At 39.2% G+C, this 27,100-nt stretch overlaps 7 protein-coding genes across 7 annotated transcripts; 3 read left to right on the forward strand and 4 right to left on the reverse strand.

Annotated features, from left to right (window-relative positions):
- Positions 1-1,524: 1,524 nt before the first annotated feature.
- Positions 1,525-5,253, forward strand: GCK72_000172 (uncharacterized protein; the record flags this gene model as incomplete). The annotated part of the gene is made up of 3 exons (XM_053722315.1): positions 1,525-1,607; positions 2,748-3,629; positions 5,013-5,253. 3 exons carry the CDS (start codon positions 1,525-1,527, stop codon positions 5,251-5,253), a joined length of 1,206 nt encoding a protein of 401 aa, XP_053590960.1.
- A 778-nt stretch (positions 5,254-6,031) lies between these two features.
- On the forward strand, positions 6,032-6,472 carry GCK72_000173 (uncharacterized protein; the record flags this gene model as incomplete). The annotated part of the gene is made up of 2 exons (XM_003093300.2): positions 6,032-6,214; positions 6,266-6,472. The coding sequence occupies 2 exons, from the start codon at positions 6,032-6,034 to the stop codon at positions 6,470-6,472; spliced, it is 390 nt and encodes a 129-aa protein (XP_003093348.2).
- Positions 6,473-7,029: 557 nt separating this feature from the next.
- GCK72_000174 (uncharacterized protein) lies at positions 7,030-7,460 on the reverse strand (the record flags this gene model as incomplete). The annotated part of the gene is made up of 2 exons (XM_003093301.2): positions 7,030-7,230; positions 7,278-7,460. 2 exons carry the CDS (start codon positions 7,458-7,460, stop codon positions 7,030-7,032), a joined length of 384 nt encoding a protein of 127 aa, XP_003093349.2.
- Positions 7,461-8,209: 749 nt separating this feature from the next.
- GCK72_000175 (uncharacterized protein) lies at positions 8,210-9,790 on the reverse strand (the record flags this gene model as incomplete). Its single annotated transcript, XM_053722316.1, has 3 exons — positions 8,210-8,354; positions 8,425-9,171; positions 9,711-9,790. 3 exons carry the CDS (start codon positions 9,788-9,790, stop codon positions 8,210-8,212), a joined length of 972 nt encoding a protein of 323 aa, XP_053590961.1.
- A 250-nt stretch (positions 9,791-10,040) lies between these two features.
- Positions 10,041-10,475, forward strand: GCK72_000176 (uncharacterized protein; the record flags this gene model as incomplete). Its single annotated transcript, XM_053722317.1, has 2 exons — positions 10,041-10,223; positions 10,275-10,475. 2 exons carry the CDS (start codon positions 10,041-10,043, stop codon positions 10,473-10,475), a joined length of 384 nt encoding a protein of 127 aa, XP_053590962.1.
- Positions 10,476-11,250: 775 nt separating this feature from the next.
- On the reverse strand, positions 11,251-11,681 carry GCK72_000177 (uncharacterized protein; the record flags this gene model as incomplete). The annotated part of the gene is made up of 2 exons (XM_053722318.1): positions 11,251-11,451; positions 11,499-11,681. 2 exons carry the CDS (start codon positions 11,679-11,681, stop codon positions 11,251-11,253), a joined length of 384 nt encoding a protein of 127 aa, XP_053590963.1.
- Positions 11,682-18,153: 6,472 nt separating this feature from the next.
- On the reverse strand, positions 18,154-27,032 carry GCK72_000178 (uncharacterized protein; the record flags this gene model as incomplete). Its single annotated transcript, XM_053722319.1, has 8 exons — positions 18,154-18,282; positions 18,821-18,964; positions 20,486-21,001; positions 22,019-22,534; positions 23,755-24,219; positions 25,018-25,221; positions 26,732-26,914; positions 26,964-27,032. 8 exons carry the CDS (start codon positions 27,030-27,032, stop codon positions 18,154-18,156), a joined length of 2,226 nt encoding a protein of 741 aa, XP_053590964.1.
- Positions 27,033-27,100: the final 68 nt, after the last annotated feature.

A 27,100-nucleotide genomic window follows, 5' to 3' on the forward strand; every position in this document is an offset into this window, starting at 1 on the left:
TTTGATTTTCAGAGAAACTACAAAGCGCTGCAGGATTTTGGAGGGTATACGTATTTAAATAATTAACTCTTAACACTAAGGAGGAGCTTACAGACATGGTAAAAGACTAGGGAGTCACGTGAAACCTCCAACCCCCATACTTGCAAAATTTCGGCCCGGTTTTGAATTTTTGAGTTTTTTTCACTAGATCTTTTTTTCTAAAATTTCTAAAATTTTGAAACCTATAAAAATCAGTTTTATAGTTTTGCCAGTTCAAAATATCTCAAAAATTCATATTTCGAAATTTCAAAAAATGTTATTTAGAATTCTGCTTGACGAAAGATTTATATCCAAATTATATTTATGTTCAAAGTTGTTTGTAAACATTCCAAAATAACTCAAGCACATTTAAGGCGTGTTTCTGAAGCGTTCCTAGGAAAACATTTGAAATACAGTACCGGACAAAAAGGTTATCATTTTTGCCTGTTTTCAGTGGAAAATGACCAACTTTAACAGTGTATTTCGGTGTCACCTGATTGTCCGATAAACTCAAGTTTGATTGGGTTGGACAGAGCGAAAATAGTATATCAATTTTGTAGTTGACCATTTTTTTGTATGAACACTACCATGAAAGTTACAGGTAAAGAAACCCATTACTCCCTGAAATAGACTAATTTCAGTGCAAATTAGCGAAATTTTGGAGCTTTTCACTTTGACAACCTATAACTTTTATGGTAGTGTCCATACAAAAAAATGGTCAACTACAAAAATGATGTGCTATTTTTGTTCTGTTTAACCCATATAAACTTGAGTTTGTCGGACAATCAGGTGACCCCGAAATACACTGACAAAGTTGATCATGTTACACCGAAAACAACCAAAGTTAACCCTTTTTGTCCGGTACTGTAGATATGCAAGAGGTGTTTGAACACCAAATGCGAGTTTTTCGTAGCAATAACTCGACCGGGCCGGGTCGGACAAATTCTGACCCGTTGCAACTCTGCCAACCCCTCCTGACACAATAGTATAGCTGCTTGTCCTCTACTTCTTCAATACTATTCTTCAGTACTTCCCACAGCCCTGTGTTTTCCATCTTCCCACCCACACATTTATTTCCCCTCTCACGTTAACTCGTCCGTTGCTGACTGTCGTTTGGTTAACGTACTCCTTATTGATTTCTTCCTTATTCACTCTGTTCCCTACCGTCAAAAAGGTTGACGGGTTATGTTATTGATTCCGCTAGAAGGATGCGTCGCGTGTGTGCGTAGCGTGCGCATTGCCTGTTAACGCGTTTGTCATTTCACACATCTCATTCTGCCCCTTCTCATTCTTGGCTCTTATCGACGTCCTCCTTTTTCTCTGCGACCCAAATCTCATTCTTCCTCTCTTCCCCCCTCTTCTCCGGTCTCCCATGACAACCCGAGTTGTACCTTTCGCCTCGCGGAGTTTTGTTTGTTGTTATTCGTGGTGGAAAATTCATATGCTCTTTCTTTAAACACACTTAGATATACCAAGTCCAAATTCCTACAATTCCAGATATCAACTATGCCTTCCGCCTCCTTCCCACTTCTACAACTTCCTGTACTTCCCTGTAAACTAGTGTTCCAGCTACTCGATCCTGTTAATTTGTAAGTTTTGAATTTAATTTACTAGTCTGAGAAAATCTAAAAGCTATGAAAAAAATCCCATTTTCCAGACTTGTCAAAAATCGGGCCGGGCCGAAATTTCTCTTTGCCCGGCCCGGCCCGGTCGGCCCGGATTCAAAAATGGGAACCCGTTTTTAACAAATTTTATTTGAAATTTTTCGAAAAAATCGAGTAAAAATGCTTAAATTATCATACATATTCACATTTTTCAAAAAATTTCCAAAAAAACGTTCAAAACCACAAAATGTTTCAAAACGAGCCGAGCGGGCCGAGATTTTTCCTGATTTCGGCCCGGCCCGTGACAAGTCTGCAATTTTCAAGTTTTGGCTTGTCCACGAGGAAAACACAGATGTTTTCAGATTTTGAGTTTTTCTGTTGAAAATGTTAATTTTCGATCATTTTTATCAGTAAAAATTTTTTTAAAAGTAACATAAACCAGCAAAAACCCAAAGAATCATAGTTGTCAAGGCCCGGCCCGGCCCGGCAAGGCCCGGCAAGGCCCGAAGGCCCGGGCCGGGCCGGGCCGGTAGAAAATTTTCAAGGCCCGGCTTCAAAAAATGACCCTTTTTTCCCAATTTTTTTTTCGAAATTTTTTCAATTTTTCATCGGAAATGTGACCATTTTTGACTATTTTTCAGAATTTCTTCTAATTCTGTCTGATAATCGAAAATTTGACTTTCGCGCCAATTTGCCCGGGCCGGGCCCTGATTTCGCCGACAAGGCCCGGCCCGGCCCGGGCCGGGCCTTGACAACTATGCAAAGAATATCAGCAAAATCGAATTTTCAAAAAAAATTCTTTATTGCAGCTATTTTTAAGCGGTTTTTTTTTGAAAAAGTAAAAATCTTTTTTCCTGAAATTTTGCTTTTTATTGGAAAATTACAAAAAATAACAAGATCAAACATAAAAACCACTCGAAATTCCAATTTTCAAGTTTTGACTTGTCCACGAGGAGTACACGACGTGATTTTTACATTTTGAGTTTTTTGTGATGAAAATTATGGTTTTTGATCAAATCTATCAGTAAAAACCATTACAAATTGACAAAAACCAGGAAAACCATGGAAAATTAGCAAATTCAAATTATTTTCAATAAAAATTTCAAAAAAGTTTCCATTTTTCAGAGTCGAACTCTCCCTAGCCTACCGTTGTGTCAATCGATTCCTGAAAGCCTACAAAACCCACGTGGCTCAACTAACCTGGACATTCGATGATAAAGACGCGTTTCCCGGAATGTTCACGTGGAAAAGAAGCAGTCCGTTTTATACGTACATGAGTCTTACTGTATCGTTTAACGACGGTCATCATATCAAATATTATTTTATTGGAAATAACCAAGGATTCAGACCTGGAAGTCCTGTAGAGACGGTACCCGGAGAGTGGCCATTACCTATTGGGGAATTTAAAGATAATGAATTCTGGATGTCTGGAAGGCAGACCCTCCTGGAAGCAGAACCTGAAGCACTTGATATGAAAGTGATGGAGAAGTTGACTAAACATTTCTCGGATTTATTCTATATCGACGGATACAATCTGTATTATGGGAGAATCCATGAATTTGATATTTTTGACTCATTTGTCTGGAATTTTACTCGAAAATTCAAGAACTTTTCAATGAGAAAGTTGGAAATTAATGAGGAAGACGGAAGATTTTTGTTGGAAGATTTGGAAATTGAGAATTTGACCATGGAGGATGTCAATATTAATAATTTTAATAAAATCACTAATCTGAGGATGAATATGAATCAATCAATAATGGAGATCCATGACTGCAATTGGATTACTATGAGTAATATAATTGAAGCTCATGAATCAAAACTAATCGATATTGATCTTACGAGAGATTTGAACGTGAATCAGCTAGTCAAACTAGTCACTCTTTGGAGAAATGGACAAAAATTGAGGAATTTGGAGAAGTTGAAGATGGATTGGACGAGGGGATGCTGTGGATTCGATTCGGAGGACGTGAAGGAGTTTAAGAAGAAATTGGAGAGTTTGGGAGGAAGGTAAGATTTGTTTTATTTGTAAGTGACTCCTCGTGGACCAGAGTTGTGCGGAAGGAAACTCGGAAGTTAGACGGAAGTGAGTTTTATTTCGACAATATGAAATGAACTTCAAAAATATGAAGTTAATATGTTGTATTGATGGTATTACTTCCCTTCGAACATAAAAAATTCCGAAATTTTACTTATCCCCTACCAGTAGACCTTAAAAAGTCTTCACTTCCGACTTCCGACTTCCGGGTTTCAAATTCGGCTGCTTTTTCGGGTCTACTGGTAGGAGATAAGAAAAATTTCGGAATTTTTTATGCTCGAAGGGTAGTAATACCATCAATACAACATATTAACTTCATATTTTTGAATTTCGTTTCATATTGTCGAAATAAAATTCACTTCCGTCTAACTTCCGAGTTTACTTCCGCACAACTCTGTCGTGGACAAGTGAAGATTTATTTGCGTTTTTTGAATTTACAGAGGGTTTCAGTCTACTTTTATAAGGTTTCACAAAGATTTTAATGAGTAAAAGAAGGAATAATCTTTTTATGATTTACTTATCGAAAAAAAAAGAAAAAAAACCGAGAAAAAATCTGAAAATTTTTTTGCCGTTGTTTACAATTTTTTTGAAAGTTTTTTTATGAGAAGCAATTATGTTAGTCTTAAAATTTGTTATTTTGAACAAAAATTAAAGAAAATAACAGCAAAACTCTATTGAAAATCCGATTTCTAAAATTTCGACTCGTCCACGAGGAGTACACGGCTCACTTTCTATATATTAGTTAGTTTTGAGTGGTTTTTATTTAAAAAAAAAAGAGAATCTTCCCTAAAACTTTACGTTTTATTAGAAAATTACAAAAAACCACAAAAAGAAACATAAAAAACTATTTGAAAATCCCAATTTTCAAATTTTTTCAGATTTTGAGTTTCATAATAAAAATGATGATTTTCCATCAAATTTATTAGTAAAAATCGTAAAAATCAAAAAAATTGATATAAACGAGCAAAAAAATCATAGAATATCAGCAAATTCAAATTTCGAAATAACATTTCAAGTTGTCCATTTTTGGATTTTGAGTTTTTATGCTAAAAATCACAATTTTCAATCAAATTTATTATAAATTCACAACACTGCGCCGCATGGCTTTAAAGGCGCATCTAATTTATCAGAAATTTCGCGGAACGGTCTCGTAGTTGAAAAAGATCAAATACCTTATTTTCGAGCTTTGCAGGTCTAAAAATAAATGCAAATAATATTTTTCGCTGCGAGACCATTTTGAACAAATTAGATGCGCCTTTAAAGCCATGCGGCGCAGTGTTGTGAATTATAATTCTAACAATGCGATAATGACGCTAATGATGATAACGATTATAATGAGAATTTTATGAATTCAGACCACACAATCAAACGCCCTTCCAATTTCAAGTCGAACGAGTCATTGATGGAGAAATCGCTTTGTTAAGTTTTGAACTTGGAAGACAATTCGAAATGGTTCTGCAAAGAGTGTATGAGAAGGAGAAGAAGGAGGAGGAGGTGGTGGGAGAAGAAGACGAAGATTTAGAAGAGCAAGAGGATGAAGAAGAGGGAGAAGGAGAAGATTATGAATCTGAGGATGAAGATGATGATGAGGAGTAATTAAGTCTACTGTTTTTATTTTTATTCTTGAATAAAAACGATTTTGATTTCGTATTCCCACTTTTTTCTCATTTTATGATGTCAGTCTAACTAAAATTCTATTTTAAATTCTAAAAATTCAGATTTCGGTTACGCGATGATTAGGCACTTTAGGGGGACGGTGGGAACGGTGTCGAAATCTCTTGCACGGCTTCTCCAGAGCTACGGTAATTGGCGGGAAGGGGCTGGATGTGTCTGTGATCTAAGGTTTACTTCACCAGTCGACACTTCTTATAGTAGGGATCCGCCAAGCCAGTTGCCAAGGTTTAGACACGGTAGAACGGCAGCTTCTAACGACTTCCGGTTTCTTATATTCCTTATATTTATTTATTTTTTCAATTCCTGAAACAATAAAACTAAAATATAACATTTTTGGCTATTTCACGGTCTCCAACACTCCAAAAAGAAATGGCATAGTTCCACTAGCAATGATGCACTGACATAATTACCAGGACACATCGCCACCTTTTGTGTGAATTTCTGCAAATCATTATTGTACCGGCAAGACACTTTTCCAAAATCTAACCAACTTAATCAATTCATCCACATTCATTCTCTCCAAAAAATCGCAGGGATGTGCGTACGCTACGCGCACGCAACGCGTCGCGGTCTTTATTTCCCAGAGACCGCGGGTACTCTGCGCACCTTTTCCCAACCATTTCCATCTCATTCTTCCCTTCTTCCCATCCCCAGACACTCCCTCCCATCCATCCTGTCCCTCATCGATTTCCCTCAAGCAATGCCCAAATACTACTGTGACTACTGTGACGCGTTCCTGACTCACGACTCGTTGAAAGGACGAAAGACGCATAACGAGGGACGGAAGCATAAGGACGCCGTACGTGGATTCTATCAGAAATGGTTGGAAGCACAGGCACAGAAGATGGTCGATCAGACCGCCCAAGCGTTTCAGCAGAATAGAGTGAGTTATTATTCATTTTCAGTGTTTAACTATTGATATATTGATTTCCAGATGCACGGAGCCATTCCACGTACCACACTTGGTATGCCACCACCACCACTGATGATGTGTCCTACAATGATGATGGGCGGAGCTCCGATGCCACCACCAATCTATGGATACCCTGGAGGACCTCCACCAATGATTGCTCCTTCTGGACAGAATTCTGGAGCACTTCCACCACACCATCCTCATCAATCTCGTTTCAACCCTTATTGATTGTTTGTTTTAAAGTGAATAAAGTTTTCGATTCAACAAAAAAAATACCGCTTTGCAACAATCATTCCGCATATCATACCGGCGGGAAATGTTTCAAGGATTACTGTAGTACATAGCCGAAAAATTTTAACGGTGGAAATGTCCAAATCGGCCCGGCTTGCGGGAAGACTGATATTTGAAGGGAGAGATGATTTGGAGTGGACGTGCGTAAACAATACGCGTCGCGGCACACGCAACGCAGTCAAATCGATAGATGACAGTAGAAGACCACACCACATTACACTCTAGGAGTCAGTCCACCTAAATGTGTGCATCGCCCGTTCCTGCTCTGTTTCAAGGGCGGAGCTTAAAGCCTCTTCCATTTTGATACAGTAATCCGCAGCGCCGATAGCGAGGTATGTGTAAGCTAGTAAAATTGAGATTAAAATTTTGAGAAAACGCGTGCTGTCCTAGCCGTGGAGCATCTCTATAACAGATTACTGTAGCGAAGAGGTTCTTTTTACCCCTTACATCTGTGCAAGTTGAATAGAAATCTTTATTCACTTTAAACCAAACAATCAATAAGGATTGAAACGAGATTGATGACGATGTGGTGGTAGAAGTGCTCCAGAATTCGGTCCAGAAGGAGCAATCATTGGTTGTCCAGGGTATCCATAGATTGGTGGTGGCATTGGAGCTCCGCCCATCATCATCGGAGGACACATCATCAGTGGTGGTGGTGGCATACCAAGTGTGGTACGTGGAATGGCTCCGTGCATCTGGAAATCAATATACCAATAATTATACTGAAAATGAAAGAACTCACTCTATTCTGCTGAAACGCTTGGGCGGTCTGATCGACCATCTTCTGTGCCTGTGCTTCCAACCATTTCTGATAGAATCCACGTACGGCGTCCTTATGCTTCCGTCCCTCGTTATGCGTCTTTCGTCCTTTCAACGAGTCGTGAGTCAGGAACGCGTCACAGTAGTCACAGTAGTATTTGGGCATTGCTTGAGGGAAATCGATGAGGGACAGGATGGATGGGAGGGAGTGTCTGGGGATGGGAAGAAGGGAAGAATGAGAACGAGATCTGACATGCAAAAGTACTATCTTTGATCAAAAGGATTGGCAAATCGGAGATGGTCGACTTTTTTCGGGTGAACATGGGTGATCGAACGAGTCAGAGAGTGCGTCTTAAAAACATGAACAGGTGTGCGATAAAGAAGACTTTATTAGCCAACTAGTGCGCTTGCATTAGTGTGGGAAAAACAAGGTGAACAGGGGATAACAAATGATAAAGATAGATTTTAAAAAAACAAGGTAGGTACAGGAATATCGGCCTTGAACAAGCTTGGCATTATATGAAGGAGGAGGGGAAGAGTACCACGGGCGTGGGCGTGGGCGTGGGGCAAAGACATACTTGCAACCGGCTCGGCGCCTAACACGCTTAAAACGCAACACTACAAGCTGAAGAATATATCAAAATGTAGACCTCGGCAAGTTCTATATCTGTGACCTTCTACGGGTCAAATAGATAGATATTCGTTAATGTACCTCAGCCCGGGGAGAAATTGCCAAAAAACGCAAAAATGGTGAAAAACCATTCTAGCCCGCCTAGCGGCACATGAACAAATCGCTGTATGATTGATACTAGATAAAAGACAAAGATCCCGGCGAGATATTCATTTTTGAATAGTTTTAGCTCATAATGTTGCGTTTTAAACGAGTTACGCAACGCTCGTTCGGCCAGGTGAGATTCAAATGTCAACTCTCAAGAGAGCGAACTCGAAAATGAAGAAATCGCGGAAAGCTGAGGTCTCTCGGAGATTGAAAGTGGCGACGGCACCATCAACACGTCGAATGTATTTGCCGTTGATGATGTGTTGTTCGGTTCCGGAGAAGCTGAAAATAGTGGAACATTTTCGAGAGTTGAAAGAAGAGAGAAAGAAAGAGATATGTAAATAAACCATACCATTCATGCGATCTTCCACGGAAGTCCGTTGTATCCTGTACCTCTTCCAATCCTTCCATCACCAATTGCATATCACGACAATAACGAGATTTGACCGAAAGAAACAAGAGATTCGGAAGTGCTCCGGTCACCCATTCCCTCAAAAACTCGTTCAAATCGTACGATTTGAAACTGGAGTGTTTCAATTGAATTTTGGAGCATACTGTAGAATCCAACAAATGTGATATTTGAAACCAACTGGAGTGTTCTATGCTCAGTTTGTCACAAGGAATCCCTCCCATTGAGAAGAAGTCAAAGTATTCATCGATTTGATCGTTGACTTCACGAAATTTCAGTCTCAAAATTTCACAGCGATGAGGGAATGCAGAAGTGCCATCTCCCACAATTTTACAAGAATCGATAGCCTTCTGGATATTCAGAATTCGATCAATAATCATTCTCATCTGATTCTCCAATCCGTTTGGTGTGATCTTCAATGATTTGATTTCCGCTTTAAACACGCTGTTGATTCGCTCTATAAGTGTTAGAACTCGCTCCACTGACAATTCAGTATCGAGGTATTGGGTAACAGGGTTCGCTGTATTGCATTGGAACTTTTGGCTCTTTGTGAGATATCGGTTGGAGGTGACAAACTCCGAGACTCGCACAAAATAGTCATAGCACAAGTTAACATGCAGCTCCAGGTGTCGAATATTCCAGGCGTTTATTAAAGACTTGGTTTTATTGGAGCATTGAGATAAGTTGATTCTGAAATGAAATGGGGTAGGTTTAGTCACGATGGGTGCAATCGCGCTCCACCAAACTCTGCTTATACTCATTTAAAAGGTCTCGACGAGCTGATTTCAAAAATATAACTCTTGTCAAAATTGGATCAAATCTGACCGAGTTACGGTAGTTTTCGTCAAGAGGTTAGAGTGCAGAGATACCAGACACTCTGCGTCTCTTACCCCCAAAATCGATACTTTCAGATTATAGGCATGATTATACTCGTTTGAAAGGTCTTGACGAACTGAATTTGAATATTTAGGTAAAAATTGGTTTGGTCAGAAATTAAAGAAGTTATGCCTAAATTAATGTTTCGAAAAGTTTCGAAAATCCCTAACTCTGCTCATTTTCCTTATTGCGAGCTTATTTTTAGCGCTGTTCATAACAATTTACGAAAAATGCGATCAAAAATTGTCTGCTGATGTCAGGGAACGCCCTAACTGCAACTGTCAAAAGTGTGCATTCTCAAATTTTATTCCGTTTTGGAGGCGGAGCCTACAAATAAGATAAAAAACACTTACAATTCAAAAAGTGTCATATTGAAAAACACTTTTCTCAACACGACTCCCGGCAATTTTCCAATTCGAAACGGCTCGCTCATTGTGAATGGACGGAACACTGATGAGCAGGGTCAATAGTGTCTTCCGACTACTCTATCAATGGAGCGGGTTTGCGACATTGACTTCTGGGAATTTTGTATGTGCGTACGCAACGCGCACACAGCGCGTCACGGTCTCTGGGAAAGGCACTCTGCGCGCGTATCCGCTCATCTCCATCTCATTCGTCCCTTCTTCCCATCCCCAGACACCCCCCTCCTATCCATCCTCTCCCTCATCGATTTCCCTCAAGCAATGCCCAAATACTACTGTGACTACTGTGACGCGTTCCTGACTCACGACTCGTTGAAAGGACGAAAGACGCATAACGAGGGACGGAAGCATAAGGACGCCGTACGTGGATTCTATCAGAAATGGTTGGAAGCACAGGCACAGAAGATGGTCGATCAGACCGCCCAAGCGTTTCAGCAGAATAGAGTGAGTTATTATTCATTTTCAGTGTTTAACTATTGATATATTGATTTCCAGATGCACGGAGCGATTCCACGTACCACACTTGGTATGCCACCACCACCACTGATTATGTGTCCTCCAATGATGATGGGCGGAGCTCCGATGCCACCACCAATCTATGGATACCCTGGACCACCAATGATTGCTCCTTCTGGACAGAATTCTGGAGCACTTCCACCACACCATCCTCATCAATCTCGTTTCAATCCTTACTGATTGTTTGTTTTAGAGAGAATAAAATTTTTGATTCAACAAAAAAATACCGCTTTGCAACAACCCTTCCGCATATCATACCGGCGGGAAATGTCTCAAGGATTACTGTATTACATAGTCGAAAAATTTTAACGATGGAAAATGTCCAAATCGGCCCGGCAAGTCTGAAGACCAAGAGTACACACAATACGCGTCGCGGCACACGCAACGCACTCAAAATTTTCCATGTTTTTCTGCGAAATTCCCTCGTTTTGGAATGACGGAAGTGGGAAATAAAATTCCTTATCCAGAAGTCGAAAGTCAAAAGTCGGAATTCCATGCAACTCTGGTACATAGGGCATCTTTAACAGGGGAAATTTCATCAGGGTTATCACAAAAAAACATGAGAGTCCAGAACTGCGGTGGGTAAGAATGCGCAAGAAGACGTTACGCGTCGCGGCACACGCAACGCAGTCAAATCGATAGATGACAGTAGGAGACCACACCACACTCTAGGAGGCAGTCCATCTAAATGTGTGCATCGCCCGTTCCTGCTCTGTTTTAGGGGCGGAGCTTAAAATTGAGATGAAAAGTTTGAGAAAACGCGTGCTATCACTGATCGCAGCGCCTCTTTCCTCTGGATACAGTAATCCGCGGCGCCGATAGTAAGGTTTGGGTAAGCTAGTGACATCCTAGCCGTGGAGCATCTCTATAACAGATTACTGTAGCGAAAAGGCTCTTTTTACGCCTACATCTGTGCAAGTTGAATAGAAATCTTTATTCACTTTAAAACAAACAATCAATAAGGGTTGAAACGAGATTGATGAGGATGTGGTGGTGGAAGTGCTCCAGAATTCGGTCCAGAAGGAGCAATCATTGGTTGTCCAGGGTATCCATAGATTGGTGGTGGCATTGGAGCTCCGCCCATCATCATCGGAGGACACATCATCAGTGGTGGTGGTGGCATACCAAGTGTGGTACGTGGAATGGCTCCGTGCATCTGGAAATCAATATACCAATAATTATACTGAAAATGAAAGAACTCACTCTATTCTGCTGAAACGCTTGGGCGGTCTGATCGACCATCTTCTGTGCCTGTGCTTCCAACCATTTCTGATAGAATCCACGTACGGCGTCCTTATGTTTCCGTCCCTCGTTATGTGTCTTTCGTCCTTTCAACGAGTCGTGAGTCAGGAACGCGTCACAGTAGTCACAGTAGTATTTGGGCATAGCTTGAGGGAAATCGATAAGGGAGATAGAGAATGGGAGGGGGTGTCTGAGAATGGAATGAAGGGGTGAATGAGATGGGAAAAGGCGCGCGGAGTGCCTTTCCCACAGACCGTGACGCGCTGCGTGCGCGTCGCGTACACACATTTCCTATTGTTCGTTTTACAACGAGAATTCCCAGAGACCAATGTTGGAAACGCGCTCCCTCGATACAGTGGTGGGAAGACACTATCGATCTTGCTAGTCAGGCCGCCCGTCAGTGTTCCCTCCATTCACAATGGAAGGGCCGTTTCGAATTGGAAAATTACCGGGAGTCGTGTTGAGAAAAGTGTTTTTCAATATGACACTGTTTGAATTGTAAGTGTTGTTTATCTTATTTGTAGGCTCCGCCTCTAAAACGTAATAAAATTTGAGAATTCACACTTCTGACAGTTGCAGTTAGGGCGTTCCCTGATATCAGCAGACAATTTTTGATCGCATTTTTCGTAAATTGCTATGAACAAATGCGAAAATCTGTGTCGGCCCGAGAAAAGCTCTGCGTCTCTCGCCGATACTCTCTCGTTTGTGGCAACTGGTGGGTTACTGTAGTTACTCGCTACTTAGTACGACGGTTTTTTTTTCTCAGGACGTCAAGACCTTTAAACGAGTATAATCATGCCTATATTCTGAAAGTATCGATTTTGGGGGGTGAGAGACGCAGAGTGTCTGGTATCTCTGCACTCTAACCTGTTGACTAAAACTATCGTAACTCGGTCAGATTTGATCCAATTTTGACAAGAGTTATATTTTTGAAATCAGCTCGTCGAGACCTTTTAAATGAGTATAAGCAGTGTTCAGTGGAGCGCGATTGCACTCATCGTGACTAAACCTACCACATTTCATTTCAGAATCAACCTGTCTCAATCATTCTTATATATAAAACGCGTGTGGGCTCTGTTTGTGGATTTGTCTGTCTGTTTTTCAGGATGTCCGCAAGATTTTTGAGAAATAAAGAGAGAGCGCACCATGGGCAAAAGTCGAACCCACGCTGATAGCGCCGCAGCCATCCGGCTAGCCCACTGAGCCATGCGTGACAAGAAAGAAAGGAGGTATTCTCAGTATAACTGCTGGCGCTTAAGGGAAGATGATACTGCGATGGCGGAACTTTTCCGTTTTTTCACTATTTCTGCTGTTTCAAATTGTTTGTTTTGGATGATGAAAATCGCCACATTTATGAATTCATTGCACGTTTTTCTTCGTGATAGCTGTTTTGATTGATACTTCACTTTCATTGACGCTTCATATTTACGTCTGCTTCTTATGGATGAACAAGAGTGAGTTTCTTCTATTTCTATTCGTTTTTTCTAAACGCATTTCAGGTCTCCTGAATCAGTTTCTGTGGAACCTGTTACTGAACCGTGCAATGATGAGATTCTAACAGACGATTCTCGCAGAGCAAGAGAAAGAGAACGGAAAAGGGTGGCACGAGCATCGGAGACTGTGCAAGAAAGGCAAGAACGACTTGAGAAAGCAGCCGAATATAAGAGAAAGAAAAAGGCCGAGGAGACGGAAGAAGAGAAAGAAAAAAGAAGAAAAGATTCTATCGAGTGGAAACGTGTCAGCCTTTCCAAAGAATCAGAAGAGAGCTCAAATAATCGACGAGTTTCAGCTGCTGATCGAAGAAGACACTCTCTTCAAGATGAATCGGAGGAGGATAAACGTATTCGGAACTCAAAGGATGCAGAACTTAAGAGAAGAGCTAGACAAGTAGAATCAGAAGAAACTGCAAATGCTCGAAGAGCTCTGGATGCATCGAGAACATCTGTGATCCGTTCCAACGAATCAGAAGAGCAAGCAAATTCGAGAATCTCAAAAGTGTCTCAGAAGAACTCCGAAAAACTTCAAAACATGTCCGAACAAGAGAAGGATGCTCACAGAGCCAAAAAAGCAGAAAGTAGACGAAAATCGCTTCTTGGCGAGTCAGAGGAAAAAGGGAGACAACGCCGAGAAAAAGCTGCCATGGAATCCAGTCAAAAACGGAAAGAAGAGACTGTGGAAGAAAAACAGAACCGTTTGATGTCAGATGCACAGAGGAAGTTGAAAAAAATTCAAGAAGAAGAAGACGACGCAAGAAAGAAGAGATTGGAAAAGAGAAAAGATAGGAGAGTGATCCTCGATGCTCTCAAAGCTACATCTGAAAAAAATCGTGCGACTCAGACATCAGAAGACAAATTGATTTACTTGGGATCCATGTCACAAGAATGTGAAAACTGTCAAGCCCTATTTTTCAAATGTATTTTTTTTCTTGAATTCTTTCTTCTAGATTCTCATTTTTCAGCTGAAATTCAAGGCAAGAAAAAAGACAAAATCAACTTCTGTTGTTCTTCTGGCACAATAAAATTGGAAGAACATTTCGCTGATTTTCCGCCACAGCTGCAAGAACTTTTCGAAGGGACGGACGATCCAAATAAGAAGGAGAGGAATGAGCAGTCCAAAAACTTCAAATCGAATGCAAGACAATACAATAATAGCTGTGCTATGGCGTCTTTTGGAGCAAAAATAGATCACACTCCAAACCAAGGAAGAGCGCCTTACGTGATGAAGGTTCATGGACAAATCTATCACTTCGCCGGCCCACTTCATCCTTCCAATGGGAAAAACAGAAGTTACGGACAACTCTATATTTTGGATTCGGCTCAAGCAGCTGCCGAGAGAATGCAAATTCCAGCGAATTCAAGATGTGATGTGACAATAATGCAAGAGTTGAGCCAGCTTCTGACCTCTATTAATGTGTTTGCTCAATCTTACAAATTGATGCACGAGGTTTGTTACGATTTCACAAACTTGAAATTTCACTGTCTATTTACAGGTCGAGAAGCAAGAGGAGATAGAAGCGTTGTTAGCCGGACGCAATCCTAAACCAGTCCAAATGGTGTTCGATGCATGCAAAAAAAATCTAGATCTTCGTCGCTACAATGAACCCACTTCCAATGAAGTCGCAGTCGTTTTTGTTCAGCAAGATGGCCAGATCCCTTCTCGACACATAGCTGCTCACGCTAGAGATGGCTCCGGATTAGTCAATATCTTTGACACGGACCCTATTGTAGATCCGATGACCTATCCACTATTTTTCCCGAGAGGCATATTGGGATGGCACGAAGGATTATCTAGAGTCAACAGCACTCGGAAATATGATCGAGTTGCTCAGCAGCCATACTACAGATATTTGGCGATGATTAGAAAAGGAAAGTTCAACCCAATTCATTATGGAGCCAACCTTACACAACAGTTTTGGGTAGATTCGTGGACAAAATCGGAACAGAATCGTCTATTTTTCCATCGTAATAATCAAGATCAGATTCGAGCGGAAGAATACGGAGAGCTTAGAGATTTTGTGATTCGAGGAGATCATCTCACTCCCGGACGACGCGTGATTCTTCCATCAAGTTTCCGAGGATCCCCACGAGCTATGATACAAGAATATCAGGATTCCATGGTCATCATGACAAAATGCGGGAAATGACAAAATGCGGGAAAAAAAATCATGACAAAATGCGGGAAAAATTTTTTTTGTTCTTTTTTCATAATACTGTTCAAGTTGTTTCTGATTTTTCCTGAAGTCCAGGATGGTTTTTGTTTTACTCGCTTTCCATAGTATACTTTCTAGATTGTTCTTTTTTGTACGGCGTATTCCCCGAGCTTTGAATCTCTTTCTGTTTCTCAGTTGTTTCCTTTTTTGAATTGTTGAATTGAGTTTCTTCTTAGTGAATTAAGTATTTCTCCAAATCCTAAATTTTTATGATTAAAAACGTGGGAATCAAACAAATTCATGAACGCAACAGACAAAAGAGGATGATTCCCGTTTTTGAGATTTCGCCCAAATATATGCCGAAGGCCCAGGCTGACAGGCGGCGGCAGCCGCCATTTCAGGCTGGTGCTCCAATAAAACCAAGTCTTTAATAAACGCCTGGAATATTCGACACCTGGAGCTGCATGTCAACTTGTGCTATGACTATTTTGTGCGAGTCTCCGAGTTTGTCACCTGCAACCGATATCTCACAAAGAGCCAACAGTTCCAATGCAACACTGCGAACCCGGTTACTCAATATCTTGATAAAGATTTGTCAGTGGAACGAGTTCTAACACTTATTGAGAGAATCAACAGTGTGTTTAAAGCGGAAATCAAATCATTGAGAATCACACCGAATGGGTTGGAGACTCAGATGAGAATGATTATCGATCGAATTCTGAATATCCAGAAGGCTATCGATTCTTGTGAGATCTTGGGAAATCACACATCCATAAACACTCATCTCTTGATTCTACAAAGAGTGAAATTTCGAGAAGTCATCGATCGAATCCATGAATACCAGAAGGACTTTTTCTCAATGGGAGGGATTGCTTGTGAAAAACTGAGCATAGATCACTCAAATTGGTTTGAAATATCACATTTGTTAGATTCTACGGTCTGCTCCAAAATACAATTGAAACGCTCCTCTTTCAAATCGTGGGATTTCAATGAGTTTTTGAGGGAATGGGTGACCGGAGCCCTTCCGAATCTCTTGTTTCTTTCGATCGAATCTTATTATAAACGAGATATGGATGTGGTGATGGAAGGATTGGAAGAGGTACAGGATACAACGGAGTTCCATGGGAGACCACACGAATGGTATGGTTTTTTGAAAGAAATTATATAAGATTCAGGTTCAACTGACCATAAACGGATACAACAGTTCCTACGAGCCAAGGCTGTCAGAAATCCCGGCCGGCCGTGGAGGGCCGCGGCTTTCTAGTGTTTCAACTGAAGACATGACTTGATATACTTTTGACTTTTTGGTACCAGTCTGACCACCAGGGTTCAACCCCCACTGGTGCCAAACCTTTTTTGGGCCGGCCGCGGCTTTTTGAAATTTTCAATAAAAAACCGCGGCTCTACCTCGGTCGGCCGTACGACAGCCCTGATACGAGCCAAGGAGCGCCCCAGCCAACTGATCTTAAAATCCTCTCCCATGATTTCTTCTTTCACACAGCGCCCCGAAACGGGATACAGCGCTGAAAAATTTCAAACGTTCGCCGGGGAGCGCGTTTGCTATTTCAGTGCATTTTCAGAGGCACTTTTTTCAAAGTGCTATAACTTTTTATAGAGCGAATTAAAATAAATTCTGAGACCTAACTATTGTAGAGGATAAGCTGTTTTATCGATTTTTTATGATTTTAAATTTTTAAAAATGCTTATTCGCTGAGATCATTCGAGAGTTTTCGAAAAAACACTCAAAATTGCTTGTTTTTGGACGAATTCCCTACTTTTTCAGAACTTTTTTAAATGAAAAAAACAAAAAAAGGCATGAATAACTGGCATCATACCGAAAATTCGCGTAACATTAACACTAGTGGGATAAAACGCTGAAATTGCACAATTCGAGTATTCATGTCATATTTGCGTATTACAACCGAAATTTCTTAATTTTATTGTTGATCTAGATGTCTCGAAACATAGAAACTGTTTTCAAAGCAGTTCAACAACTTCCCATTGAAAAAAAAACCCGTTTTTTCAAAAATGTCATTTTCCAATTTTTGCATTCACTCTCAAAAAGAAGAAATTAAGGTTCTAGGTGTGATGTTTGAATCTATATTATCTTCTATTATATTGAATTACTCAATATGTCGAGATCCCTAGTACTTTTGCCGTGTATCACTTATTTTTCAATCAAAAACTGCTTTGACGGGTTTTAGGGTCTCATCAATGATTTTATGTTTCCTGTAACGATTTCTTTATTTTATAATCACTCAAATAGTCGAGAAACTTTTTTTCATTCAAAAATGTTCTGAAAAAGTAGGGAATTCGTCTAAAAACAAGCAATTTTGAGTGTTTTTTCGAAAACTCTCGAATGATCTCAGCGATTAAGCATTTTTAAAAATTTAAAATCATAAAAAATCGATAAAACAGCTTATCCTCTACAATAGTTAGGTCTCAGAATTTATTTTAATTCGCTCTATAAAAAGTTGTAGCACTTTGAAAAAAGTGCCTCTGAAAATGCACTGAAATAGCAAACGCGCTCCCCGGCGAACGTTTGAAATTTTTCAGCGCTGTATCCCGTTTCGGGGCGCTGTGTTTCAACTATTTTCAGCTTCTCCGGTACCGAACAACACATCATCAACGGCAAATACATTCGACGTGTTGATGGTGTCGTCGCCACTTTCCATCTTCGAGAGACTCCGTTCTCAGCTCGCATCGATTACTTCATTTTCGAATTTGCTCTGTTGAGAGTTGACAATTGAATCTCACATATTCGTCACATTGTTTCCAAAAAAAATATCGAAAAAATGTTTTAAAAAAAGGTTAATTCAAAAAAAAACCGATAAAAAGCGCGCGAGGAGTGCGCCAAGAGACTGCTGACCCCATAACTGTTTAACAGTCAATTAACCACACAATTTTTAATTAAACACTTTTAAAAAGGGAAAGAGAAAACAGAACAATTAAAGCGGAGGCGTCATATTAATTATAAATTGGGAATTTCCTAGGGCCGTCTTGACGCTGAACGCCACAGTACGCCTCGTGATACTCGGATTGATAGCGACGGGAGAACGGGCGGTCGCATCTATGGCATGTCCATCGTTTCGTTTCCTGAAAAAATAAGAAATTTTGATTTTTTTTTAAATTAAAGATTCTAGGTTGTCCACGAGGACTACACGGCTCAAATTTTAAAATTTTCAACTTTTCAAAAGTTTTTTCTTATTTTTCTTTCATTTTGACGGTGTTTTAATCATAAATTCAACAGAAACTGTTTGAAAATTCAAAAAAGTTTCAAAAATAAATTTGAGTTGTCCACGAGGACTACACGACCAATTTAATCGAAAATTTGCTATTTTGGACATATTTTCGCTATTTTTAGTTCAAAAGCTACTAAAATACTAAGAAAAACAACAAAAAAATTAGAAAAAAGTCCGAAATTTTGCGATTTTCAAAGACTTGTCCACGAGGAGTACACGGAGGAATTTTCGAATTTTGACGATTTTTGTGGAATTTAGGTATTTTCTGCGGGTTATTAATTTGAAAAAGTGGAAAAAGCAGGAAAAAACTTCAAAAATCCAAAAACCGAAAATATTTCGACTTGTCCACGAGGAGTACACGGAGGAAATTCTGAAATTGCAGCGAGACGAACCAGATTATGATGATCCTGAAGGGTGCGGAGAATTGCAAAGTGTCTCGGACAGAATAGACACTCGAAACGCTCTTTTCCGTGTGATTCGTGTCGATGGCGGACAATGTCGCAGAGAAAATTGAATTGTGATGGACAGTCGGGGCACTGAAAGTACGCTCTATCGCTAATTTACGGAATTATAGTCATATCGTGGATTATCGATTTTTATTATTATTTACATCGGTTTAAATAGGGGTTTAAAGTATTTTTACTGAAAAAAATTGAGAAAACGCGCCCCAATGCTAAACATCTGCTAGTGCGCTCTATCGATAATACTTAATCAAATTAAAACTGTTTTGCCAATTTTGAGAAAATGCGCTCTAATGGCAAGCTAAGAATGTGCGCTCTATTGGTAACCCGTAAAACGCGCTCCGCTGTTCAACCTTTGCAAGTACGCTCTATCGCTAATTTCGAAATTACAGGGAAATCGTGAATTCTTATCGAATTTTCTTATCGAATTCGGGTTGAAAAACGTTTGAACTATTGATTTTGAACGAAATTTTTGTAATTTTTCCCCGAAAATGTCGAATTTTTGACTATACTTCAGAATTCAATCAAAATCTAGTTATGTATCAAGAAACTCGATTTTTTATGTTAAATATTGAAAAAATTCAAAACATTTGGTCTGAGAAAGTGCGCTCCATTGCTATATACAAAAATCAGCGCATTTCTGTGAAAATCGAGAAAATGCGCTCTATTGATATGATAAACTTAATTTGAACGTGCAAATTCGGCCTATTGCCAATCCGTGGTAAACACGCTCTACTGCTAAACTTATTCACGAAACCTCGCTCCGTTGCTAATCAATTCAGAATTTTCTTCCTAATAGTTCCAATTCTGAATTTCTTTAGAAAACGCGCCCGATTGACAATGCAAATTTGATCTACTGATATTAGCTCGGGGCACAGTTCTTACAATTGCGCTCCACCGAAATGCTCTTGAAAAATTTACACCCGATTTTCTTCGGTTTCGGTAGAGCGCGGTTGTAAGTCTGAGGTAATATATACAAAAAACTGGGCATTTCTGTGAATTTGAGAAAATGCGCTCTATTGATAAACTTAATTTAAACGTGCTCCATTGCGACAATAGAGTAAAAATGCGTTTCAAGTTGATGAAAACGCGCTCTATTGGTAATCCAGTATGCTCAGCCTATGCAAACTCGCTCAATCGCTAACTCTCCGTTTATCATGAGAAAAAAAAAGAATAGATTTCGGCTTAAAAATTGATGTTTTCAGTCCAAATCTACAAAAATTGTCGCTCTGCCGCGAAAACTGTCAAAACGTGCTCTATTGCTAATCCGCTGTGAATGCGCTCTATTGCACATCGTGTGCATGCTCGCTCTACTGCTACGTTCTTGAAAATGCGCTCTATTGCTAATCCTTTTCGAATTTCCATTTCTTTCTGAATAATCGAAAATGAGCCCCCCCATTGACAATGCAAATTCGCTCTACTGCTAAGTTCTTGAAAATGCGCTCTATTGCTATTAGCTCGGGGCACGCTTCTTACAACCGCGCTCCACCGAAATGCCGTTGATTTTTCTCTGCGTCTCTCAATTTCGCACGCAATTTTCTTCAGTTCCGGTAGAGCGCGGTTGTAACAAGCGCAAGTTCGCTCCAATGCGAATACCTGCAAAATCTGCGTCTCCTCATCCTCCTCCGGCTCCTCACTACTCTCCCTCGTCGAACTCTCCTCTTCTACCGTATTAAGCTCCGCCCTCTTCTCATCACTAATCGATAATTTACGTGGATCACACGTCATCCGATGATTAAACATGACAGTCGACGTGGCAAACGACTCGAAACACGTCGGACATTTCACGCATTTTCTGGCAGATGATGACGCCGTGGTTACGGTAGACATGACGGATTGCAACCGCCGTCTCGAAACCGTTTTTCGAATTGCGAGATGGCGTCCCGGTGGACAAAGATGGTCGCGACGGTCCGAAGAGTCCTTGCAATTTCGACCGCATTTCTGACAGACGTAGAGAGAATACTCTTGATTCATGTGACGACGAATTGAGGAAATCGAATTGAAACGGGCTTGACACCGACCGCATTGAAGCATTGATTCGGTTCCGTGGTGGTTTTTACGGTGAGTTAAGAGATGGGAGACGCCAGTGCAGATATGGGAACAGATTGAGCACTGAAAATGGATTTTTAAGCTCAAAAATCCAATAATCGCTAAATTTTCTAATTTCCAACGAATTTCGGTGGAGCGCATTTGCAACAAACTCAAATTTGAATAGTTTAGGTTCGAATTGGGGACAGATTGAGCACTGAAATATGAGAGTTTTTGGGGAGAAAATTGAAATTTTTAGGCTCAAAAATCAATAAAATTGAGCATTTCTGGTTGAAAATACTGGAAATGGGGTGTTTTAGCTTAAAAAATCAAAATGTTCATAAAGAAGGTTCTTACAACCGCGCTCTACCAAAACCTAAGAAAATTGTTTACGAAATTGAGAGAATCAGAGAAAAAGAGACATTTTTCAAGGGCGTTTCGGTGGAGCGCAATTGTTTTTCGTCAAAAAACTTGAGTTTTTGAATAAAATTGATATTTTTAGGCCTAAAAATCCAATAATTGTTCGGATTTTCAAGCAATAATAATTGAAAATTTTTTTTTGTCTTTACTCTTGAAATTGAGCAATTCTGGATGAAAATGCTGATTTCTTTAAAAAAAATCAGACTGAAATGGGGTGTTTTTGACTAAAAATCTGAAATTTTCGGACTTGGTACTCTGAAATGATGAGAAATAATGTTTTTTGGCTTGAAAATGTTGATTTTAAAAGAAAATTGGAGTTTATTGAGTAAAAATATGCAAAAATTTGACTTTTTTGATTTTGGAAATCTCTAAATAAGGAAAAATGTGATTTTTAGGTGAAAAACTGTCGAAAATGAGACAATTTAGCTGAAAACTATCATTTTTATTAATTTTTAAAGCGAAAAATTGGTAAAAATGAGGGTTTTGAGTGAAATTTGTAGTTTTCATGGTAAAACTGACCAAATCGCAGTCAAAAGTGCTCGATTTTTGACCGAAAAATTATGATTTTCGACGTTATTTGACCCAAAATCATTATTTCTAGCAAAAAATTGCAATCGCGCTCCACCGAACTCTTCCGTTTCTCAATGGAGCGCGTTTCCCCGTAAGCTCCGCCCATTTTACCTTCATCGGCACAGTAAACGGATTCGTTCCCTTATACTCCTCGTCATCGCTGTCCTCCTGAGGCTCCGCCTCCTCACAAGACTCCGCCCCTCCGGGAAGCTCCGCCCCTTTCGGAAGCTCCGCCTCCTCTCCAAACATGCCGACAATCGGTGGGACGACGTCATCAGAATCCTCCTGAATCCGTCGTTTTTTGATAATCGATGAGGTGCTCGCCATCGAATTATCCTCCAAAATGGGCATATCAAAGTGGTGCGTCGCGTGTTGCGTCGCGTGTTGCGTCGCGTGTCGCGTCGCGTGTGCCGCCTCATTTCTCTTCTGTTTCGCGCGGCAATGTCTCAAATGGAATTCCAGCGAACGGGCGTGTTGAAACATCTTTCCGCACAACTCGCATCGCACTTTGGTGTCATACGGTAGGATTACGGTAGATGTGGGCGTGGTCGAGCATTTCTTCTTGTGACAATCAAACCAGTACTGAGTATTGTATTGACGAAGGCAGATGGAGCATTTGAATTCTTGCTGAAAAAAAAAAGAGAAAATGGGGAGAATTATTGATTTTTGAGGCAAGTGCGCTCTACCGAAATTTGATTCAAAAAATTATGAAAATCGGTGAAATTTGGAAAAATTATTGATTTTCGAGGCAAGTGCGCTCTACCGAAATCACGTTTAAAGAGGATTTTTCAGAGTTTTCCATGGAGCTTTTTTTGGCGAATTTCGATAGAGCGCATTTGCAACAATCTCAAATTTGAACTGTCTAGATTCGAATTTTTGCGATTTTCATCATTTTTTCAGCATTTTTCAGTAGAGCGCATTTGCAATAACCTAATTTTCAATTTTTTGAGCTCAAAATCTCCAAATATCGCGTTTGCGATTTTCATCGTTTTTCAGAAATGTAATGATTAAATACGCGGATCTTCATATCTTGAAGATGTTGTAAATGCGCTCTACTAGAATTTGAAGAAAATTCACAAAAAATCGATTGAAACCGTTAATTTTAGGTTTTCGGCAGAACAGTAATTTTCAAAATCGGCATCTGAGCAAATGCGCTCTACCGAAATCTCGCGAAATTTTGAAAAACACACGAAAAGATTACAATTTTAATGAATTTTTCGCAATTTCTTTCAATTTTCGGTGGAGCGCATTTGCAACAATCTCAAATTTTATGTATAGGTTTGAATTTTTGCGATTTTCATCATTTTTCAGCTGAAAACTTCGAAATCCGCGTTTTCAACCGGATTTTTTGTGAGTTTGCATCAAATTCTATTAGATGGCGCTAGCAGCAACATAAAATTCAAACTTTTAAAGCCCTAAGTATCGAAAAATTCCGTTTTTTGGCAAATTTCGGTGGAGCGCATTTGCAACAATCTCAAATTTGAACTGTCTAGGTGCAAATTTTTGCGATTTTGATTATTTTTTCAACAATTTTCCCCCTTTTCTTGTTTTTTTCGCAAATTTCCGACGAATTTCGGTGGAGCGTGTTTGCAACAATCTCAAATTTGAACTGTCTAGGTTCGAATTTTTGCGATTTTCAGCATTTTTCCAGTAGAGCGCATTTGCAACAAACTAAATTTCAAACTTTTTGGGCTCAAAATTTCGAAAAATCGCGTTTTAAAGGGTTTTTTGCAAAATTTCGGTGGAGCGCATTTGCAACAATCTCAAATTTGAACTGTCTAGATTCGAATTTTTGCGATTTTCCTCATTTTTTCAGCTAAATTTCCAATTTTTCACCATTTCCTCACCACTTTCGCATCCAATGTCTGTTTTTGAACTTTTCGTGCGCACTTCTCCCGATGTTTGATGCTCCAATGCTCATGATAGTACTGTTTTCCACACAAATCACACGAGAATCCCTTTTTCAGCGCAGCGCCTACAGTATTCCCATAGGTCTCATCATCATCGATCTCCTCTTTCACTTCTCCAGCTGGAATATCGATCGAAAATTTATCGATTATCGATTTTTTGGTAGGGATCACGGCGTCAAGACAATTATGTTTTTCTTTGTGCCAATTACTGCTAAATGAGATGTTACAGGCGGTGCAATGATGTAGTTTGTATTCTTGACTCAAATGGAGATACATATGAGTTCGAGTGGAGAACGTCTTCTCACAGAATCCACACGTCAACATCGCCTCTTCTGAATGGTCTTCAAGACGGTGATCGAGTAGAGCACGCAGCGCCGAGAACTTTTTGTGACATATTGAGCACTGAAAATGAGGAAATTTGGGGTGTTTTAGGGGATAATTCGTTAAAATTTCGTCAAAAACTGTCAATTTTTGGTAAAAACCATCAATTTTAAGTCAAAAATCATCAATTTTTGGACAAAATTGATGATTTTTGGTCAAAAACTGTTCAAAAACGGAAATTTGGGGAGTTTTAGGGAAAAATTGGCTAAAATTGATCAAAAACCATCAATTTTTGGTCAAAAACCTTGTGACATACTGAGCACTGAAAATGAGGAAATTTTGGGTGTTTTAGGGGAAAATTCGTTAAAAATTCGTCAAAAACCATCAATTTTTGGTCAAAAACAGTTCAACAACGGAAATTTTGGGTGATTTTTGCACGCGAAAGTCAAATTTTCAATTTTTTTTCAATTTTTTCGAATTTTTTTGAATTTTTTTCGCGAAAAAGTCAAATTTTCGACTATTTAGAAGAAATTCTGAAAAATAGTCAAAAATGGTCACATTTTCGATGAAAAATTGAACAAATTTCGAAAAAAAAATTGGAAAAATAAGGTCATTTTTTAAAGTCTTGAAAATTTTCTGGAATATTTTCACTGTTCTTGATCTATTTTCGCTGTTTTTCGAAAGTTTTTTTGTAAATTTTCATGAAAAAACGCGAGGACAGGTCAAAAACTGTGTAATTCAGTGACGGCGCGAGAAAAAACTCTGCGTCTCTCTCGTCGATAATCTCTCGTTTGCGATGGGGCGCAGTTGTAAGACAGGGATGTGCGGAACGGAAATCGGAAATTTCCGGAATTTGCTAATATGCTGCTAATATCTTACCTCACAATCGACAGGTGGATCTCCACCCTTTTTACTCCAATACTTTGCTGATGGTTTAGTTGTTAAAGGAGTCGAACGAGGTGGTGGGCGGGGCGTCGTCGACGTCTCCGATGATTTGGGCTCTTTTGCTGGATCAGGGGGCGGGGCGATGTGAAGATGACGTCCGTAGTTATTCAATTCGTTCGTCCGTCGAATGTCGTTGTTCTGGAAGAATTAGTTGGTGGAAATTCGCAGTTTTTGATAACAAAATTTCAAATTTTTGGCATTTTTCAGCAAGAAAAATGCGAGAAAATGCTGAAAATTAACAAAAAATCGGTGAAAAACTCATTTTTTCAACTTTTTTCGGATTTGGATGGGAATTTTTGCACTTTTTGACTCAAAAATTCCAAACTTTCTTAGCAATCTGAAAATTATTGAAAATCGCACTTTTAAATCGGTTTTTTGAATATTAAGGAGGTTTTTCGAATAACGGAGCTTGGAAATAGAGTAAAATGTGCTTTTTGGCTGAAAACTGTCATTTTAGTAGTTTTCAAAGCGAAAAATCAGGGTTTTTAAGTGGAAATCTGTAGTTTTCATGATAAAATTGACCGCATTGCGGTCAAAATCTAGAAAATCCGTAAAAATTCGATTTTTAACCGAAAAATGACAATTTTCGTACTTATTGTCCAAAATTTGACGGAAAATAACAATTTTTCAGGAACTTTCGTACTAAAATTCGGTTAAAACCCCAATTTCTTCAACTTTCCACGCTTTTTTTCAGGTTTTGAGTAAGTTTTGGTACTTTTTGATCCAAAACTCCAGATTTTATTTTAAAAAACCTGAAAAAAAAAGATTGTGACTCAAAAATTGACATTACAGTCAAAGTTTGATCAAAAACGACGAAAATCTTAATTTTTCGGTCAAAAAGCAAATTTTCTGCGAGTTTTGGTTAGTTTTACTATGAAAACTACAGATTTTCACTCAAAAACCTCATTTTTACCGATTTTTCACTCCAAAAACTACCTAATTGTCTCATTTTCGGCAGTTTTTTCAGCCAAAAATCACATTTTACTCTATTTTCAAGCTCCGTTATTCGAAAACCCCCTTAAAATTCAAAAATCCGATTTAAAAGTGCAGTTTTCAATAAGTTTCAGATTTCTAAGAAAATTTGGAATTTTGGAGTCAAAAAGTGCAAAAATTCCCTCCAAATCCGAAAAAAGTTGAAAAAAATGGGTTTTTTACCGATTTTTTGTTAAAAAATTCCTGGAAAACTATAATTTTCAGCATTTTCTCGCATTTTTCTTGCTGAAAATGCCCAAAATTTGAAATTTCGTTACCAAAAACAGCGAATTTCCAAAAAAACAAATTCTCCCAGAACAACGATAACCGACGTGATTGTTTTTCAGCCAAAGTCTACATTTTTCTATATTTTGAGGCTTCAAAATTCAAAAAATCGAGGGAAATTTCCACCATTTTCATTTCCAGCTATACAAAATTTAGCTGAAATCTCCATTTCCATTGATTTTCTCAGTTTTCTCAAAAAATGTAAGAAAAATTGCACAAAATTAGCAAAAACAGGTAAATTCTGACTGTTTACCCGCATTTTTTCAAGTTCTGACTGATTTTTCGCACTTTTTGTGCAATTTTTCGGCCAAAAACTACAAAAATCACGATTTTCCCTCCCCAAAAATCTTTATTTTAATCAAAAAACAACGGAAAAACTCCATCTCCGTACATCACTGAATCTCGAATTGCACGAGAACGATCCATTCAAATGATTGTATTCAATTCCCGAAGATTTCTCATGTAATACGAGATATTCCTCATCCAACGATTCCGTCTTCGGATCAATCATCGTCACCCCAGCCATTTCTTCAGTTATCTGTGTCGCCAGCGATGGTGGAATCATTGATTTATTCTGCAAAAAAAATCCCAAAAATTCAAAAATTTTCGAAAAATCGAAAAACCAGTGTCGGTCGTGTCGCCACTTCATTCAAAATCGCTTTTATATGTGTCAATATTGCGTCATCTGTCATTTCTGAGTAAATTCTGCCGATTTCTTCGTTTTTTTTCGCATTTCAGATCATCGGAAACATCCGATGCG

This window comes from Caenorhabditis remanei, chromosome I, assembly GCF_010183535.1.
Source record: "Caenorhabditis remanei strain PX506 chromosome I, whole genome shotgun sequence".
Classification (NCBI taxonomy): Eukaryota; Metazoa; Nematoda; class Chromadorea; order Rhabditida; family Rhabditidae; genus Caenorhabditis; species Caenorhabditis remanei.